Source organism: Canis lupus, chromosome 24, assembly GCF_048164855.1.
Source record: "Canis lupus baileyi chromosome 24, mCanLup2.hap1, whole genome shotgun sequence".
NCBI classification, from domain to species: Eukaryota; Metazoa; Chordata; class Mammalia; order Carnivora; family Canidae; genus Canis; species Canis lupus.
This window is the reverse complement of record NC_132861.1, coordinates 31,230,155-31,249,419: the sequence shown is the minus strand read 5'-3', so window position 1 is coordinate 31,249,419 and position 19,265 is coordinate 31,230,155. Positions and strand designations below refer to the sequence as shown.

At 40.7% G+C, this 19,265-nt stretch overlaps 2 protein-coding genes across 6 annotated transcripts in view; one reads left to right on the top strand and one right to left on the bottom strand.

Annotated features, from left to right (window-relative positions):
• The window catches only part of NUGGC (nuclear GTPase, germinal center associated), a 57,803-nt gene extending 48,399 nt beyond the window's left edge, over positions 1 to 9,404 (bottom strand). For 2 of the 5 annotated variants that reach the window (XM_072796155.1, XM_072796159.1), the window contains exons 1-2: positions 9,160 to 9,404; positions 3,294 to 6,671 (exon numbers count right to left, since the gene is read on the bottom strand). Coding sequence is in view for 1 of the 5 variants with exons in the window: in XM_072796158.1 (XP_072652259.1) it covers positions 9,160 to 9,187 (28 nt within the window). In the remaining 4 variants the exon portion in view is untranslated. The remainder of the gene's footprint in view (positions 1 to 3,293; positions 6,672 to 9,159) is intronic. The other 3 variants (XM_072796156.1, XM_072796158.1, XM_072796160.1) reach the window with 2 other exon arrangements.
• Positions 9,385 to 19,265, top strand: part of ELP3 (elongator acetyltransferase complex subunit 3) — a 92,108-nt gene continuing 82,227 nt past the window's right edge. Inside the window, exons 1-3 of the mRNA XM_072796161.1 lie at positions 9,385 to 9,528; positions 13,106 to 13,205; positions 15,894 to 16,032. Coding sequence (XP_072652262.1) covers positions 9,510 to 9,528; positions 13,106 to 13,205; positions 15,894 to 16,032 — 258 coding nt within the window. The 5' untranslated portion in view covers positions 9,385 to 9,509. The remainder of the gene's footprint in view (positions 9,529 to 13,105; positions 13,206 to 15,893; positions 16,033 to 19,265) is intronic.

Here is a 19,265-nt window from a genome sequence, read left to right as displayed (position 1 = left end):
ACTCCATAAAACTATACTTAGGACTCAAACTGAGGCAACTGACTGAACATTCATTCTTTAGTGTCCTCAGAAGTAAAACAAGCCTGTGTGTGTGTGTGTGTGTGTGTGTGTGTGTGTGTGTGTGTGAGAGAGAGAGAGAGAGAAAGAGAGAGAGAGAGAGAGATATGGGGTTGGGGGAGAGATTGAGTAATACACTTTCACTGCATTCCTTCTGTGTCGGATGTAGAATTGAATGTGCTTAAGAATCGCAAACATCCTGTTCTCTTCCCCTAGCTCTTCTCGTTAGCCAGAATCTCATCTCACCCTACCTTGCTTTGCACCATTAACCTTTGATAACATGATTCCTTGTTTTCCTTGCATTTCTGTCTCCTACCAACCCTCCCCCACCAAAGGAAGCACTAATAAGAAAAAAATAAAAATGCCCAGCCTAGCAAACTTCCTTTATGGGATATTTTGATCTTTAACTGGTTTATTCCCTGCTTTTATTGAATATGGGAAGAACTTGGTCCCTAGAAAGCCTCAGGTAAGTATTTGTTGAAGAACTGCAGTGCATCTTTCAAATGTATCTTAGATGGCAAGATTAATAATGGCAGGAATTACATTCATTCATTCATTTATTCAAATATTTGTTGAGGGGGAATCCCTGGGTGGTTAAGCAGTTGAGCGTCTGCCTTCAGCCCAGGGTGTGATCCTGGAGTCTCATGATCTAGTCCCGCATCGGGCTTCCTGCATGGAGCCTGCTTCTCTCTCTGCCTGTGTCTCTGCCTCTCTCTCTCTGTGTCTCTCATGAATAAATAAATAAATTATTTAAAAACAAAAAAAAACCCCACAAATATTTGTCGAGTGTCTATTATGTGCCAGGCAATGTTCCTAGGTGTCAGGGATGCATCAGGGAACAAAATGGGGGAGGCATCTACACACACAGGGCTTACATTCCAAAATGTGGATGATGCAGTGGAAATTACTCAGGATTTGGAGTCAGAATGTCTGGATTTGTGGATCATGTTCCAGGACTACAATGTAACACTGAACAAATCACCTAACCTCAGTAAGCCTCAGTTCATCCACATATAAAATGAGAGTGTGGGGCACCTTGGTGGTTTAGTCAGTTAAGCATCTGCCTTTGGCTCAAGTCATGATCGAGCTCACATCAGGCTCTGTGGGGAGTCTGCTTTTCCTTCTCTCTCTGTGAACACACATACACACTCTCTCTCAAATAAATAAAATCTTTAAAAAAATAAAAGTAACTGAAAATATAAAGAGATCTATATCAGGAGTTCATTGCGATGATTAAATGTGATATTGCATTATACAGTTGGTCTGTAGGCATTTAAGCATCTGTACAAATGTTATTTATTTTTAGAATATTTGGCAAGGATGGTTAAATTAGAAATTAATACTAGTATTCACCTGGGCCAAGTATATTTAGTTTTGAGGGTACATATGCCACCTTCACTGATAAAGTGACTCTACTCTTGTACACATTGATCAGTCACCTTGAGAGTTCTATCCCATTGTCCTTTAAGAGTCCTTGGTGAAGTTTTATCCTCCTCCCATAGGGAGGTGAGCTGGAGTATGAAATAAGGAGAAGGGGATTCTTAATACATTTATGGAATGCTGATGACATTTAGGATTGATGTCCTTTCTTTTTAAGTACCTTTAGTATTGGCAACATGTCCTAACCACTTTGTTGGACATTGCACTACTCTTCCAAACTAGGTATGTGCCAAAAAACCAATTTAAATACATTAGCTCAGAACCAAAAGTGAAACGAGGACCTTCGAATCCCCAAAGGATAAGATTTATATTTTCAGCATTAATACATGAGCTAATATGTGCAACATGAGAAATGCACCCCCCAGAAGTAGATATAGTAAAGGAGTTATTGGAATAACATGATTTTCTCCTTCCTTCCTCTCCCACCCTGGATGAATAAGTAAGCAAAGTAAGCAGATATTTTCATAATGTACTTTATCAGATTCTAACAGGATGAATTTGAATCCTCTCATACTGCTCCCCCAAGCTTGCCAAAGCTAGTGAGGAATAAGGTGACATTAATAGGGGTGCCTGGGTGGCTCAGTCAGTTAAGTGTCTGCCTTTGGCTCAGGTCATGATCTCAGGGTCCTGGGATTGAGCCCCCATGTCAGGCTCCCTGCTCCGCAGGGAGTCTGCTTCTCCCTCTGCCCCTCCCCCTCGCTCATGCAACTCTCTCTCTCAAAGAAATTAATAAAATTAATTAACTAATTAATAAAAATGACCTTAATACTACCCTTAATGATGACTGAAACTACTGGTTTGTTGTTGGTTTTTTTTTCTTTTGGAAGGGAAGAATGATTAGTAACTTGCCTAATCACACACTTATGTAAAATTCAAGCTAAAACCTGATTGTCCAGATTCTAGTTCATTGGTCTTTGCATAGCCTCAAAATTCACTTAAACCAACCCGGAAGTGTAACTCACTTTCCTTAAGGAAAAAAAAAGCTTACTTTAAGACGATTAAGAGATGGAGGAGAAACAAGTCTTCCATATAGAAAAATTCCAAGTAATTTATGTAGATACTCTACCATCAAGGAAAGGGAGCATAATCCCCCACTCCTTAAGTGTGGGCTTTACAGAGTGATTCCCTTCCAAAGGGTACAGTATGGAAAGGAGGGGAGAAAAGTAACTTTACAGTAGTGAAGTGTGACAAACATGTCTCAGCCATGTGATGAAGGTCAGCATCAACAGTCATAGATCAAATGGTCTGTGTATCCCCTTGATGTGAGGTGATGAGAGTGGCACTTTAACTCTGTGATTTCCTCCCCCTAAACTCATCATTCCTATCTAATCATGAGAAAAACAGAAAAATTTCAATAGGGGTGAATCCTACAGAGTATCTTAACCTCAAAACTCTCAAGATCATCAAGAGCAAAGAAAGTCTGAGAAACTGTTACAGCCAAGAGGAGCCTAAGGAGACATGACGATTAAATGTAATATGGTGTCCTAGATGGGATCCTAGAACCCAAAAAGGACAGTAGGAAAGAAGTAAGAAAATCTTAAAAAAAAAAAAAAAAAAAAGAAAGGGAACTAAGAAAATCTGAATAATGTATAGCCCTTAGTTATTGCTATGAATATTGGTTCATTAATCAGGACAAATATACCATTCTGATGTAAGATTAGAGAGGAACTTGAGTGAGGCTTCTATGGGGACTCAGTACTATCTTCTCAATGTTTCTGTAAATCTGAAATCTATTTCTTAAAATCAACCAGATATTACAGCATAAATTACATAAGAGATACAACTATACAACTTACCAGATGTCACTTTTTCTGCTTCGGCTCTAGAGTCCACAGAGAAGATGGTTGCAGTTTCTTTGCCTTGGTATAGATACGTGGAACCAGCTGGGGTATATAGCCCTGTGTGGCCCCAGTCACAAACCACATTCACACAAGCAGAAGTGAAACTCACTTGCCATCCGAGGGCTATTTATGATGTTTTGTTCCTTCAGAAATTGATTCATGCTATTTCCCCCTCTCATTTAGACTTAAATTGCATGTGAATTGGGGATCTCACATCCTTCTCTGCCTTATTCTTATAAGCAGGTAGGTATTATTATTTTATTTTTCTTTCCAAATAAATTGCAGCATCCACCCTGCAGCATCCTTTCTTTGAAGGGGAAATTTATTTTGATGGATCTAACTTGTTGAGCAGATAGGGAAAATGCCCTAGTTCCAAGAGAGATAACGCACAGGTTTCTCTACCCCCCAATACAAGACCACTTCATGAGATAGATGACATGAGATGGTAAAGATAAACTGACACTTGGTAGCAAAATCTTGAAGCTCACAAAAACCAAATCACATTGGATTGTTTGTAGAAAGTTCACAAAAACCAAATCACATTGGATTGTTTGTAGAATCATACCGTTTTAAAGAACTTTTTCTGGAACTTAAATTTTACATCCATATTTAAAAAAAGAAAAGAAAAGAAAAACAGGGGTAACTGGATGGCTCAGTTGGTTAGGCATCCGACTTTGATTTCGGCTTAGGTCATGATCTCAGAGTCATGAGATCGAGCCCTGCATCAGGCTCCTTGCTCAGCAGGAGTCTGCTAAGATTCTCTCCTTTCCTCTCCCTCTGCCGTTCCCCCTATACACTCTCTCTCTCTTTCTGTCTCTGTAAAAACAAACAAATAAATCTTTTAAAAAACCCAGAAACACAAATATTTTTTAAATGCTGTCCGATGGAGAAGAAAGTAGAACCTATTCTATTTTGCTGTTTGGCAATCCAAACAATCACATCAAGTACAGGGAAAAAGCAATTTTTTTTAACCTTTAGCTTCAGGTTGTGTTTGACCTTCAAAGGCAGACTCCATCATTACTAGGATAGCTCTCAGAAACTGTGGGTATGTTTTAATCCAAAGTGGGGATTCAGAAAGCAAAGAGGTTAAAAAGAATTAGAGATAAATATTTAAACTGTAATCTTAAAAATTGCTTTGAACTTTTAGCAAGATGGTATGCCTCCTCCATAAGAAAACTATAGAAACACCAGTATAAAGTTCAAAGCAAAGAAAATCAACTTGAATACCATCATTAGTCTTGGATCTCATGTTTCTGGGCAAAATCACCTTATTGTATTCATGTGACACATGCTTAGCTCTCCCCCTACTGGCTGTTTCTTTGCTTTAATAGTTAACTGTATTTTAAATCAGAGGTACTACTAAAGTACCTAATAACTAAAATTAATTTTGATCACTTTTAAAGCTGCTTGGGTTCTTTATGGTGGTCCTTCATACCTATTATTGGACACTGAATGCTGGGTCTGTTAAAAGTTTGGGAAATCTACCAGGTTGCATTGTTTTCTTTTTTTTTTTTTTAAGATTTTAAAAAATTTATTCATTTGAGAGAAGGGGAACACAGTAGGAGGAGAGGCAGAGGGAGAGAAGGAGAAGCAGACTTCTCATGAGCAGGGAGCCTTATGTGAGGCTGGATCCCAGGACCCTGGGATCATGACCGTAGCTGAAGGCAGATGCTTAACCAACTGAGCCACCCACGTGCCCCTACCAGGCTGCATTTTCATTGAATTCACTGGAAACACTGAAGCAATTGAAAGAAAACTTCCACAGAGCCCCACCATCACACCAAGCATCTATGAGAATCTGCACTTGTGTACTCTGCTTTCCAGCCTGTTGATAGAGGAACTATCCATATACCCATCAAAAGCAAATCCCTTCCCCTGTGCACCTTATTTCATCCCCTCTCTCCAACTGCAGGACTAGGAAGATTATCTTCTTATAAGTCATCAAATTTTCACTCTCCATTGGATTATTCCCATTGACATAAAAACTGGCTGTTATTTATTACTGTCTCATTTTAAAGATTTTATTTACTTATTTGTGAGAGATTTTATTTATTTCAGAGAGAGAATGAGTAGGGGGAGGGGGAAAGGGAGAAGGACCAACAGACTCTCTGCTGAGCAGGGAGCCGGACATGGGGCTAGATTCCAGGATCCTGAGATCATGACCTGAGCTGAAGTTAGATGCTTAACTGACTGAGCCACCTAGGTGCCCCTTTATTATTTTAATAACCACTTTCTTTGACATCATTTTCCCTGCCAGCTACCACCCCATTTCTCTGTACCTCTTGAGGGTAAAATCTCAAGAGTTGTCTAAACTCACTGTCTCAAATTCCTCTCCTGTCAATCTATCATAAACCTTCTCTAGTCAAGCCTTCACATCTACAGTTTCATAAAACTGTTGTTGTCAAAGTCCCCAATGATCTTAGTCAATTTTCTTTTTTTTCTTTTTGTATATTGGAGTTCGATTTGCCAACATATAGTATAACACCCAGTGCTCATCCTGCCAAGTGCCCCCCGCAGTGCCCGTCACCCAGTCACCCCATCCCCCTGCCCACTCCCCTTCCACCACCCCTTGTTTGTTTCCCAGAGTTAGGAGTCTCTCATGTTCCGTCACCCTCACTGATATTTCCCACTTATTTTCTCTCCTTTACCCTTTATTCCCTTTCACTACTTTTTATATTCCTCGCATGAATGAGACCATATAATGTTTGTCCTTCTCCGATTGACTTACTTCACTCAGTATAATACCCTCCAGTTCCATCCATGTTGAAGCAAATGGTGGGTATTTGTCATTTCTAATGGCTGAGGAATATTCCATTGTATACATAGACCACATCTTCTTTATCCATTCATCTTTCGATGGACACCGAGGCTCCTTCCACAGTTTGGCTATTGTGCACATTGCTGCTATAAACATCGGGGTGCAGGTGTCCCGGTGTTTCACTGCATCTGTATCTTTGGGGTAAATCCCGAGCAGTGCAATTGCTGGGTCATAGGGCAGATCTATTTTTAACTTTTTGAGGAACCTCCACACAGTTTTCCAGAGTGGCTGCACCAGTTCACATTCCCACCAACAGTGCAAGAGGCTTCCCCTTCCTCCATATCCTCTCCAACATTTGTTGTTTCCTGTCTTGTTAATTTTTACCATTCTCACTTTTCAACCCTCATCTGCCTTGACCCTTCAACAGCAGTATTTGATCCAGTGGATCACTCCCTCCTCCTTAACGTACTTTTGCTTCTTTCCCAGGTAACCACAACTCTCTTAGTTTTCTTCGCACCTCTTGGGGGGCACCTCCTCAGCTTCCTTTGCTGGTTATTCCTCTTCTCCTCAACCTGCTAAAAATAGAACACACCCAAAGCTTGGTCTTTTAGTCTCTTCTTTCTTTTTCCACACTTATCCTGTTTCATAGCTTTAAATTTCACCTATGCACCTGTAACTCTCATTTGGTATCTCTAGCCTGAACCTTTTTCATGGCTTACTGCTCACTAGGCATCCCAAACGTGACATGTCTGGATTGACCTCCTCCCCCACCTCCCTCTGCAAAACCCCACTCTGCCTACAAGCTTCTCCATCTCAGCTAATGGCAACTACATGGTTCCAGTCCCTATGTCCAAAAGCTTCAGTGTCACCTTTGATGTTGATGACTTTCTTTTACTCATATCCCACATCTGGTCTGTCGAGAAAGCTTGTTGAAATCTTCAATGTATTTTCAGAATCTGAGCACTTCTCATCACCTCCACAGCTTATTATCTTGATTCAAGTTATAATCATTTCTGGGCTCTTTCAGTAGTTCTCAAACTCTGCTGTGCAGTGGAATCCCCAAAGATCTTTAAAACATGACTGGCTCCCACCCCTTGATATTTTTATTTAATTGGTATGGGATGTGATCTGAGCTCTGGGATTTTTCACTACTCTCTAGGTGATTCTAATGTGTAGCTAAGTTTGGGAATTTCAGCATAGATATGATAATAACCTAACTGATCTCTCTGCTTCCTCCCATCGCCACTTCCAAGTCTATTCCTAACACAGCAAATAGAGATAATTTTATATTATAAATCAGATCATAGCTCTGCTAAAAACTTTCCAATAGCTCCCCATGTCAACAAGAATAAAAGCCAAAGGTTTTACAATGGCCTACGTCTTTTTTTTATTTCTTTTTAAAAATATTTTATTTATTCACGAGAGACACAGAGAGAGAGGCTGAGGGAGAAGCAGGCTCCATGCAGGGAGCCCAATGCAGGACTCGAACTGCTGAGCCAGCCAGCCCTGGCCTGCAAGGTCTTATATAAACGGTTCTGTCCTTCACTCCACCCTGTCATTTCTCTGATCTCTATTACATGTTGCTCACTCAGTGCTCCATTGACAGCAGCTTTCTTACTTTCTTACTTACCAGGTATCCTCTTGCCCAAGGACCTTTGCACTACTGGTTCCCTTTACCTGAACTGCTCTTCCCCCTGATATCTGTATATAAAATATTAGCTCAAATATCACATTCTTGGGGCACTTGGGTGGATACAGTGGTTGAGAGTCTGCCTTTGGCTCAGGTTGTGATCCTGGGGTCCTGGGATCAAGTCCTGCATCCGGCTCCCTGCAGGGAGTCTGCTTCTCCCTCTGCCTGTGTCTCTGCCTCTCTCTGTGTGTCTCTTATGAATGGATAAATAGAATCTTTTTAAAAATCACTTTCTGAATAAGGTCCACCTTAACCTCTTTTTAAGTTACCACTGTACTATTCACTTATTCTCTTGTGTGAGGCAAAAGAGTGGTAAGGCGCATGACAGAGACTTCGGATAAGGAAGAGTGGGAAAAGAGCAGATGTGGAGTAAAAATAGAATTCTGATCTGGACACGTTGTTTGAGATGCCCAGATCTAGACACCCAGATCTAATCAGATGTCAAATGGGGAAGAAGTTGGGGCTGGACTACAAAAAAATGGGACCAGATAGGTGGTGTTTAAAGCTTTGGTACTCTGGGGATCACTCAGGGAGAGACGAGGCTGAGAAATGAACCCTACGGTACACCAGTATTTGGAGGTGAGGTAGAGAAAAAATAGAAGAAAACCCAAGAATGGGGGAGGGGGGGGGCGGGGGCCCTATCATGAAAGACTTTCAAGGAAGCTAACATGTCCATTGGTACCAGGATGACAGTAAGGACTGACAAATACGCCTGGATTTGGTCTGATGTAAAGTTGCAAAATTTGACCAGGATAGTTTTGGTGTCATGGTGGGGTCAAAGACTTGAAGTCAAAGCCTTGAATCTAGCGGGAAGAAAATGACTGTATATGGCACCTATTCCTGTCTTTTTTTTTTTTTTAATGATTAATTTATTCATTTATTCATGACAGACAGAGAGAGAGAGAGAGAGAGAGAGAGAGAGGCAGAGACATAAGCAGAGGGAGAAGCAGGCTCCATGCTGTGTTCCTGTCTTTATGTTAACGAGAGTTTTAAATTTCTGGTCCGGGAGCAAAGATCATGGATGGATTTCAGGAAAAACGTTTCTCCCAAGTCCTGCCTCCAAACTCTGCAAGATTTCACGTGTGTGCTAGTTTTTCTGGAGGGCTCTCCATAGCGTCCATGATATTCGTGCCATTTATCTGAGACCAGGGTGATGAACTGGAGTCCAACAAAGCCTGCAACTCAGGCTGTTACTCGATTCCTGCACGGTCTCTTCCAGGCTCTGAATTTAGTTTCCAACAGACTAGAGGGCTCGTCCTCAGGCCATCTTCCTCTGGGTTTTCGGCCCAGCCTCCTTGGACTCAGCACACCCTGGGCTCCTTATTTAGAGACCATCCACATCCACACTTTTCACTTAGGCTTTCCGGACTAACCTCTATTCACAAGCATTGTCATACGCATCTACCATCCGGGTCGAGCTTCCCGACGCCCAAGTTGTCCTTTGCGTGGGTTCAGAGGGTCTCATCCTGCAGCCCTTAAACCCCAGGCGGGAACCTCCCGGGCTGCACGCTTTCCCCGCCTCCTGCAGCTCCGCCAGCGGCCACCGGGCGGGGGGCGGGGCGGGCCTCCGCGCCCGCCGTTTTGGGGGAACAGCTTTACGACACCTTGACCGTCATTTTACGACAGGCCGGGGTTGCTTTGTGGCTGTCACCTTTCCCCCGAGGTCAGGGTTGGTAGCTACGTCGCGTGTGGTGTGGTGGTTCCTACGACGGCCCGCGGAGAAATGAGGCAGAAGCGGAAAGGTACGGAAGGGAGGGGAGAGGAGGAGGGAGCGCGCGGAGAGGTAGGGAAGGGGCAGACACCTGGGCGGGCAGGTGCCTGACGCAGCTTTTCCCGCGGAAATCCTCTGCCTGAGCCAGTCGCCTTGCCACCTGCCATCGGTGTGTGTGTCGGCTCCAGCCCTTCTGGTTTGACCTGTTGCACTTTTTTTTTTTTTTTAAGATTTATTTATTTATTCACGAGAGACACAGAGAGAGAGGCAGAGACACAGGCAGGGGGAGAAGCAGGCTCCGTGCAGGGAGCCTGATGTGGGATTCGATCCCGGGACCCTGGGATCACGCCCTGAGCCGGAGGCAGATGCTCCACTGCTGAGCCACCCAGGTGGCCCCTGTTGGGCCTTGTAAACCTGTCCTTACTCTCTTTCTTTTTTGGCAATCACGTGGTGTCTTTGGCATAGGTGGCAGGAAAAGCTTTATTCCGAGGTATACCGTCCAAGGAGTTAACGTGGTCAGTTGATTTAACGTGCTGTCGGGTCTCTTAATGTGCTAAATTTTGTTTTAGGGTAATTTCACTTGTTTTGTTTGTTTGTTTGTTTGAGTTTTGTTTTTTTTTTTTAAAGATCTGGGTTCAAAAAGGAAAAAACTCTTGAGTCCTTGGTTCTCTGTGGGACAGTTGTGTGGTTTTTCTCGTTTGTATTACCTCCTGACTTAGGATGGAGCGATTCCATCTTCCCGTTTTCAGCAGGATGGAGTCAGGTTTCAACTTATCTTCTCGCCAAAAAAAAAAAAAAAAAAAGTTATCTTCTCGCAAGTTCTGAACTTATCTCTGTATATTCGATGTGAGCCGTCGGTCTAATAATGATTGATGGCCATGATAAGCATAGCTACTATTTGTTGATCCTTTGCTAATAATTTTTTTTTTAAGATTTTATTTATTCATGAGACACACACAGAGAAGCAGAGACAAAGGCAGAGGGAGAAGTAGGCTCCGTGCAGGGAGCCTGTGTGGGACTCGATCCCGGGACTCCAGGATCACGCCCAGGGCCCAAGGCAGGCACTAAACCACTGAGCCCCCCCAGGGATCCCCTTGCTAATAATTTTGAAGCCAGTATCATTTTCACTTTACAGATGAAGAAGCTGAGGTTCAAAGAGCTGTAAGTAACTTTGTCAGCCCAAAATTGTCCATAGGAAGGGGAAATATGGTCAGGCTGTCTGTGTGTACCCAAAAAAATACAATTAAAAAAAAAGTCTGCCTTTCATCACTATACCTCTGGGCATCAAGTGCTATTTCTTGGAACCACGGCTCCTGACGTACAAGTTACCTGCAGTTGTGTTGTGGCATCAAACCGCATGCCCCCCAGGTAGTCATCTCCTCCCTCTGCCTTGCTCTTCCTCGGACTGTCAGGCCAGATAGCTTTATGCTCTTCCCTTCACCTGTCAACAGCCCTGCCTCTTCAGATAATTTATTACCTATCATTTTGGCCACCATCCTCCTGATCCACCTTCATCAATAACTAATATTTGAAAGCACTTTGGCTTTCCTGTATGTTATTTCTGTTGATTCTTACAGTACTCTTGTCAAATGTGTATGTTTCATCCCAATTTGGCAGGCAAATGGGAAATGGGAATACAGAAGTAATTGATCTTCTCATTGTCACACAGCCAGTAGGGGTTGGGAACTAGGGGTGAGAGCCTTTTGTCCAAATGTTTCACTTGAAATCTCATGGGGTATTTATTTATTTATTTATTTATGTATTTATTTTACATTGCTGCCTTTCAAGAGTTGTTTAATGTCAAATTATTTGTATTCTTTTCACCTTCTGAGTCATTTTTGTATCATTTTCTTTATTTTGTGTACTTTTCTTTAAACACTATTTTCATCTTTTTACTCCCAAATTGAGAATATAGTGTTCTCCACTCCATTTAAATGCCTTTGCCTAGTACTTAGTGTACCCTGTAATCTGTTCTTTATCGAACCTTGTCAGAAAAGAAAGCCTATATAGCCTATATTTTCTTGTTAGGCAACACTCTTTCAGAAAGATAAGTAATTCCTATACCTACCGTTGTTCCTTCTGGATTGCCCTCTGTTTTGCTTGTCCACTGTTCACTTTCTTTAAAGACCCCCATGCCATTTCCCTCATGAAGCCTTTTCTTACTAATTTGCATCTCTAATTAGTTTTTGATTTACTCAAGAGCTATACAAGTGGTTTTCAAATCTTTATTTTTATTACCTGAATCCTCTTTTCCTCTCCAAATTATTACATAGAGTTTCAATATATTAAATATGCAAAAGCCAAGCTGCTTTGGTTTAATGAAAAAAGAGACCCTCCCTTTCCTTCCTCTCCTCCCTCTCTCCCTTCTTCTAGCACCACCACCACCAACCGTACTTCTGTTACATGGTCCTTCAAGTGCCTTTTTGGAACTCTAGAGTACTGAATTACATGGTTTGGAAAGCTTTTAGCCTTTGATTATAATAGACCTTTTTCTCCCGTTAATTTTTAACATCTGTAAAAGGGGCTAACAATAACTACTTTATAGTGTTGTGAGGTTTCAAATGAGATAAAGTAAATGAAAGGGTCTCATAACTGCCAGGCTTTCTCACCTAGACTTCTCTATGATGATTCCATCATCTTTGCATGCTAGCTTTCTCTACAGGCTGGAAGTATACTTGCTGGCAATTCCCAAGCCACAGTCTCATGGCTTTTATCACTGGTGAGATACTGGCATTTTTTCCCTTGAGGAAAGAGCTCAGATTGGCCTGAGTTGGGTAGGTGCCCATCCTTGAACCAATCTACTGTAATTGGGATGGGGTCATGTAAGAACATGTCAGCTTCTGCTTGTCAAGTCAGCCTCAGTTGCCAGAAAGTTGTGATGGTGGACAGTCTATATCTTTGTGATGCATTAAGATCTTTAGACAACCGGGATCCCTGGGTGGCGCAGCGGTTTGGCGCTTGCCTTTGGCTCGGGGCGCGATCCTGGAGACCCGGGATCGAGTCCCACGTCGGGCTCCTGGTGCATGGAGCCTGCTTCTCTCTCTGCCTGTGTCTCTGCCTCTCTCTCTCTCTCTGACTATCATAAATAAAAAAAAAAAAAAAAAAAACTTTAAAAAAAAAAAAAGATCTTTAGACAACCAACATTGCTTGTATTACAAAGTAGTATTGTGTTGCTTTGTAGTATTACTTCTGTGGATACCTGGATTTGAGTTTCAACTTTACCCCTTTATGGCATTTTTATGGGACAAGCAAATATTTCTGCTCTATCCACTGCATTCTGAGAGTAATTATAATTCTGGATATAAAGGGAAGCTATTTTAACCAATTTGGTGCTTTCTGGTACAATTAGATTCTTTCTGTATTCTTTCCTGTATCTATCATTCTTGACAGCATGTTGCTTCTAAAGTGAGTTCTTCTCATGTATAGGTGAGGCTAGGTTTGTTTTAATTAAAGATACAAAAATATAATCAAACTATAAACAGTAGGAGTTTGGTGTCTTGCAAACTTGACCTATTCATCTGGGATGGTTGGGATAATTTTGGAAGAAAAAAATAAAAAACTTCATGGAGTAATGTGACTTTTTACATTGTTAAATATGATCTTTCCAGGAGATCTCAGCCCTGCTGAGCTAATGATGCTGACCATAGGAGATGTTATTAAACAACTAATTGAAGCCCACGAACAGGGGAAGGACATCGATCTGAATAAGTAAGTGGATCTATAAAAAAAAAAGGCGGCAATCCTGTTCTTAGGTGGTAGATCTTTTTAATGAAATTATCAAATACTATGTTTTCTGTCTCACGTTTTGTATTTTAATTGAGAATTTAGCTTTCCGCTCTGCCCTGTCACTCATTTATGGCAAAATTCTCTCATGGCCTAATAGTACTAAGAGCTTCTAATATTAATTTGACATTTACTATGTCCCAGTCACTGTTAGTAGTGCATTGTCTTAGCTCAGTTGGTCATTTCAAAACCTGTGTGAGTTAGGTACTTATATCACCCTCATTTGACAGGTGGGTAATTTAGACAGAGAAAGATTAAGTAATTTGTCCAAGAGTAAGGAACTGGTAGTTGGCAGAACTGGGATTTAGAATTAGATCATCTGTCTCAGAGCCCATGTTATCTCCTGTGCTACATCACTTCACATCTTTGTTCCTCCCTATTGTCTCAGAAGAAGCAGTAGCTCTCTCAGGAAAAACCCTACCATTGGGGTCCTTGATCTAATCCAACCCTTTGCTACTTTACAGCGCCTTTGACTTGTTCATCTGTTTCCTTTCCGCAGTTATGTTCAGCTTTGACTTTGCTAAATCCTCAGTTAGGATTTCATCTCCGCATCTTTTGTTTTCATTTGATAGTCACTATGTAGATCTGTTCTAATGAAATAGTTTTCTCCCCACTCCCAGGTAGGTCATCAGTGATCTAATCACCAGTGTGGGCTTTTTTTAGACTATTTCCTGTTGCTAGAGATACGGCAGTGTTTTATCACTTCCTTGGAATATTGTGCTTAATGAAGTTTTGCTAACGGAATAAATAAGTAACTATCTTGACTGTGGAGTTATGTTTTGCTGATTTTTCTACCCTTTGATGATTTTCTGTCATTGATGGCTATGCCCCTAATTATACAAGTCTTTTATTTATAGTGAACATTTCTACTTCCTGTATATTTTTGTCAGTCTCTTTAATTTATCTCAAGTTTATGCTCCATCTTCCTTAAAACCAGCCTCTACGCAGATGTCCTCTTTGCTTAATTGTGTTAACCTTCACCTAGGCTTGAAACTCTTTTGTCCTCTTCAAATTGTTCTTGTTAGGTCCAATTAGTATTTAAGTTTTACTTACTCTCTTTTCATTATGACTGTCACTTTCATTTCCACAACCAACTCCCAAATCCATCCCTTTGTAAACTTGATTCTAGACTACTGCAGTAGCTTGTGCTTTAGCCTCTTTTTTTATCTCTTACAGGTTAATTGTTCCTCGTCTCATCTTTTATCATGTTATTTCCCTGTACAGGAAAGTTCAGTATGTCCTCAGCACTTAAGAAATTGAATACAGACTCCTCAGCTCATTATGTAAAGCCTCTGGGTCTGGCTTCAGCTTTCGCAACTTTTTAAACTTCTGTACCTTTACGTTGGAAGTCTCCTGCTTTCTGTCAAGTCTACCCCTATATCTTTAAATATGTGCATTCCTGTTTTTGCATCTTCACATAAGCCAGCCTGTTTGCTTTCAGTGGCATCTCCATGTCTGCCTGAAGCCAACTCTTTCCTGTAACTGTTTCCCCAGCACACACTGAGTTCCTCTCTTGAACTCTGGACACATTCATTATTATATGGGTGTTTTATCACATGTGTTTTTATCATTTAACATTTTTTTTTGTGAATGCCTATCTGAAAACATGCAGACATAGAACATGAAACAACTCTGCCTTATACCTTCTGGCATAAGTACTTGGGTAGTCTCTTTACAAATCAGATACTGGGTTAACATTTTTTGAAAATGATACAAATATCTCACAATATTTTTAGGTGGATTAAAATGAGAAATTAAGGTGACTGTTAGGATTTGCTAAGCAGTCAAGAAATGAGAAACCAATAAAGTTACAGAGAAAAGCAAGGACCTATTTAATTGGGCTGAAGGTTATTTCTGGGGATTAGAGATAGAATTACAATCAGGAAGGGATAAATGGGTCTTCTGAAGTGCTGATCATATTCTATTCCTTGGAGTGTACATGTGTTTCCTTTATAAATGTTAAAGTACATTTACACGTTTTATGTTCTGTTTTTTATGTAGCTACTATTTTATATTAAAACAAGTTTTAAAACACTTCTAAAAAATTTATAATTCATTTACTATTTGGTTCTGCACACCTTTCCTTTAAATTATTTTTTGTTTGTTTGCCTGCTCTAAGACACACAACTAGGCATGATACCTGCTATCCACCCACCCAGGAGACATTTCGCAATGTTAAGAGACATTTTTAGTTAACAATGGGAAGTGGGGTGCTGGTGGGTACCAATGAAGCTGCTAAACATCCTATAGTATAGTAAATAGTCCCTCACAACAGAATTAATCCCAGATGGTATAGTGTTGAGGTTGAGAAAAGGGTAGAACCCTCTGAAGCTACTGTACTATTTTGAATGAGACCTACCTTGTGTCACTGTCCTGGGACCGTTCCCTATAGTCATCTTGTTTTCTTTTCTTGTACTCCAGGGTAAGAAGAAGTCACTGCTGCATTTTCCTGATTTTCTTCTATTTTTCTGATACTCACAAATGTTAAAGCCACTGTTGTCATCTGGTGAAAGGATAGGGGAGTGACAGAAGTTGATGATGTTTATAAGTCATTCTTTTGATAGTATGCTTGAAATATTATGATCTTGATAATGCTAGGTACTTTATTTTCAGGGTGAAAACCAGGACAGCTGCCAAATATGGCCTCTCAGCACAGCCCCGCCTAGTGGATATCATCGCTGCGGTCCCACCTCAGTATCGAAAGGTCTTAGTCCCCAAGTTAAAGGCAAAACCCATCAGAACTGCCAGTGGGGTGAGTAATTTGATTCATGAAATACTGTGTTTCTGTTCTGCCAGAAATCTTTGCTTGCATGTGTAACACCCAGGTGGTGAGGTGGAAGTAGGGGAGTCAGTTTAATAAAATCCATTATATTATGATATGTGCTGTAGTAGAGACATGTGTAGAATAAGGTCATAGTGAGGAAAAACAATCATTGTACTTGAAGGAGTAGATGATGTTTTGATGTCCTTGAAAGTGTAAGTTGAGGCTTAGTGATTATCACATTGTTGGCCATTTTATGCAAGTGACTTTTACTTTATTTTTAAAAGATTTTGCTTATTGATCTGAGAGAGAGCATACTTGTACATGTATGCATGCGTGCGCATGAGCAGAGGGAGGGATAGAGGGAGAAGGAGAGAGACCGTGCTGAGTACAGAGCCCAGTGCTGGGCCTAATCTCATGACCCCAATTTCATGAGCTGAAATCAAGAGTAGGAAACTCAACTGACTGAGCCAGCCAGGTGCCGCTTGTACTCTTAAAAGGTAATTAATGGTACAAAGTCATTCTGTATATGGTATTTGTGAAGCAGCTTTCCCTAAAAGAGACTAGGGAAAGCCCAAGAGAAAATGTGGCACTTGTTTTACATATAAATGACGCCCATATAAGCAGAGCAGGCTTGAAGAGCAATGGGAGCAAGGGCAGAAGGAACTAAGGCACAGAGGCAGAGATGTTGTAAGAGGCACGATTTGTTCAGGGAACAATGAGTACCTCAGACCGCCTGGAGTTGATAATTCATTTGAGAAAGCAGCAGGACATTAGATTGAAGAGTTAGTTTGGGATCACCTTGCAAAAGATCTTAAATGTCCTGCAAAGGACCTGAGTAATAGGAAACTCTTAAAGATCCTTGAGAAGGAGAGTGATATGAACAAAATGGATTTTTCAGAAAATTAATTTGGATACAAGATGTAGAGTAGCGTGGAACCAAGAAGACCAGTTAGGATACTCTTGGTTTGATCTAAGTGTGAAATGTATTAAGAGCTGGAATTAGGGTAGGGGCTCTAGGATAAGAAGGATGACTGTGAAAGATAGGATTTGAACCCTCATAAAACTTGGTACCTATAATTGAATTGTGTATTTCTTATATGATCATAGAAATTCAATCTGTTATTTGGATGGGAGTATTATACTTGTGGTAATTACAGTTTATGTTGACTTGTTTGGTGGCTTTTATCTCCTGGATCATACTGGATTTGTGGCTAATTAAACCCTAAAACTTTTTTATACAATTCATTTTTATCACCAATCATGGTCTCTTCTTTGTACTTACGTGTTTTTTGTTTTATTTATTTGTACCTCGTATAAAAGATTCTTTAAGAGAAACTAATACAGTTGAACAACATGGGTTTGAACTTCATGGGTCCACTTACCGGCAGATTTTTTTCCCAATAAATACAGCATTATAGATTTATTTTCTTTATGATTTTCAGCTTACTTTATTGTAAGAATACAGTTTATAATATCTATAAATTACAAAATATGTATTAATTGATGGTTTCTGTTACCAGTAAGGCTTCTCAACAGTAGGCTGTGAAAGTAATTAGGTTTCTGGGGAGTCAAAAGTTATATTCAGATTTTCAACTGAGTTGAGGGGTTGTCACCACTAACCTCTGCTTTGTTCAAGTGCCAACTATAGTTTCAAACCCTTCACTTCCCATTTTTCCCCTCAGAGTAACCACTTTTAACTCTTAGCTGATTTCTTGGCGTTTCCTTCCATTATCCCGAAATAACACGCTCTGTAGATACAGTCTTGAATTTTTAGTTTTCAGCATTATGTATGAGCTTGCCACTATGGAAGACAAAGATTTATCAACCTTTCAATCTGAATAATAAACCAGGCTTCCATGACACCATTCTCTCTCCTTCTCCTACCTCTGATTCTTTCTTCTCTTTCTTTGAGATCTGTTCCTATTTTGCTTTCCTCTAAAAAGTGATTTTTTTTGTGGTCCTGGGTCCGCTGTTTTTAGTACCATACATGCCTTCTTTGGTGATTTCATCCATTGACATTTCTAAATATTGTTATATGCTGACTTCCAGCTCTGACCACTCCCCAAACATCAGGCTTTGGTCAAAGTACCTGATAAACATCTCTCCTTTGACTGCCTATATACCCTCATGTATAACATAACCAAAACTAACCTCAAACTTGCTCATTTATTTTTCTTGTCCGTCTTAGTTCATGGTACCTCTGTACACTCAGTTTCTAAAAGATGTGAAATGCATTGTCCATTCCTACCACACATTCCTAGGAATGTTTTGGCCTTCATTATTTCATGTTCAGACTATTTCAGTTATTTCCTAACTAGTCTACGTTTCATACCTGCACCAAATCCATCTTTGACAATATCACCAGAGTGAACTATTAAAAATATCAGAAGTACAGGGAGAGGTTGGATGATGGCAGAGAAAGAGAACCCTAGGCTCACCTCATCCCATGAATACAACTAGATAACTATCACATCATCCTAAATACCCCAGTAATTGACCGGAAGAATTACAGAACAAACTATACAACTAGAGGTAGAGAGTGGGCCACATAGGAAGTGCAGAGATGGGTTTTGAGAGAGAAAGAGATCATGGCCACTGTGGTGGGGAGAGAGCCCCAGTCACAGAGAAGGGTGAGAGACAGACTAACACTGTCATACCAGGGAGCCCACAGAGAGCCTTTACAGATAACTAGCATGAAAGATAGAGTGGCTAGAACGCAACAGCAGAACTGACACAGCACACACCAAGAGACTCCCCAAAGCACCAGGCCCTGGGGAGCAGGGAGCGATGTATGGGAGGGCAGTACAGGACTTCTTCTTCATAAGGCCATTAACCCTCAAGAACAGAAGACATAGCTGACTTTCCTCACATAGAGAAACAGGCACAGAGACACAGAGACTTAGACAAAATGAGAAGACAGAGAAATTTATTATCAAAAAAATAGAAAAGAAAAGGACAAGGCCATGGCCAGAGATCTAAGCAAAGCAGGTATAAGTAACACACTTGATGGAGTACTTAAAGCAATAATCATAAGGATGCTCACAGAACTTGAGAAAAGAGTAGAAGACTTGAATAAGGCACTTAACATAGAAATAAGGAATAACATAGCAGAGATAAAGGGTTCAATAAATGAAATGAGAAACACACTGGATGGAATGAACAGTAGGATGGAATGAACAGTAGGATGGATAAAACAGAGGAGTGGATTACTGACCTACAAG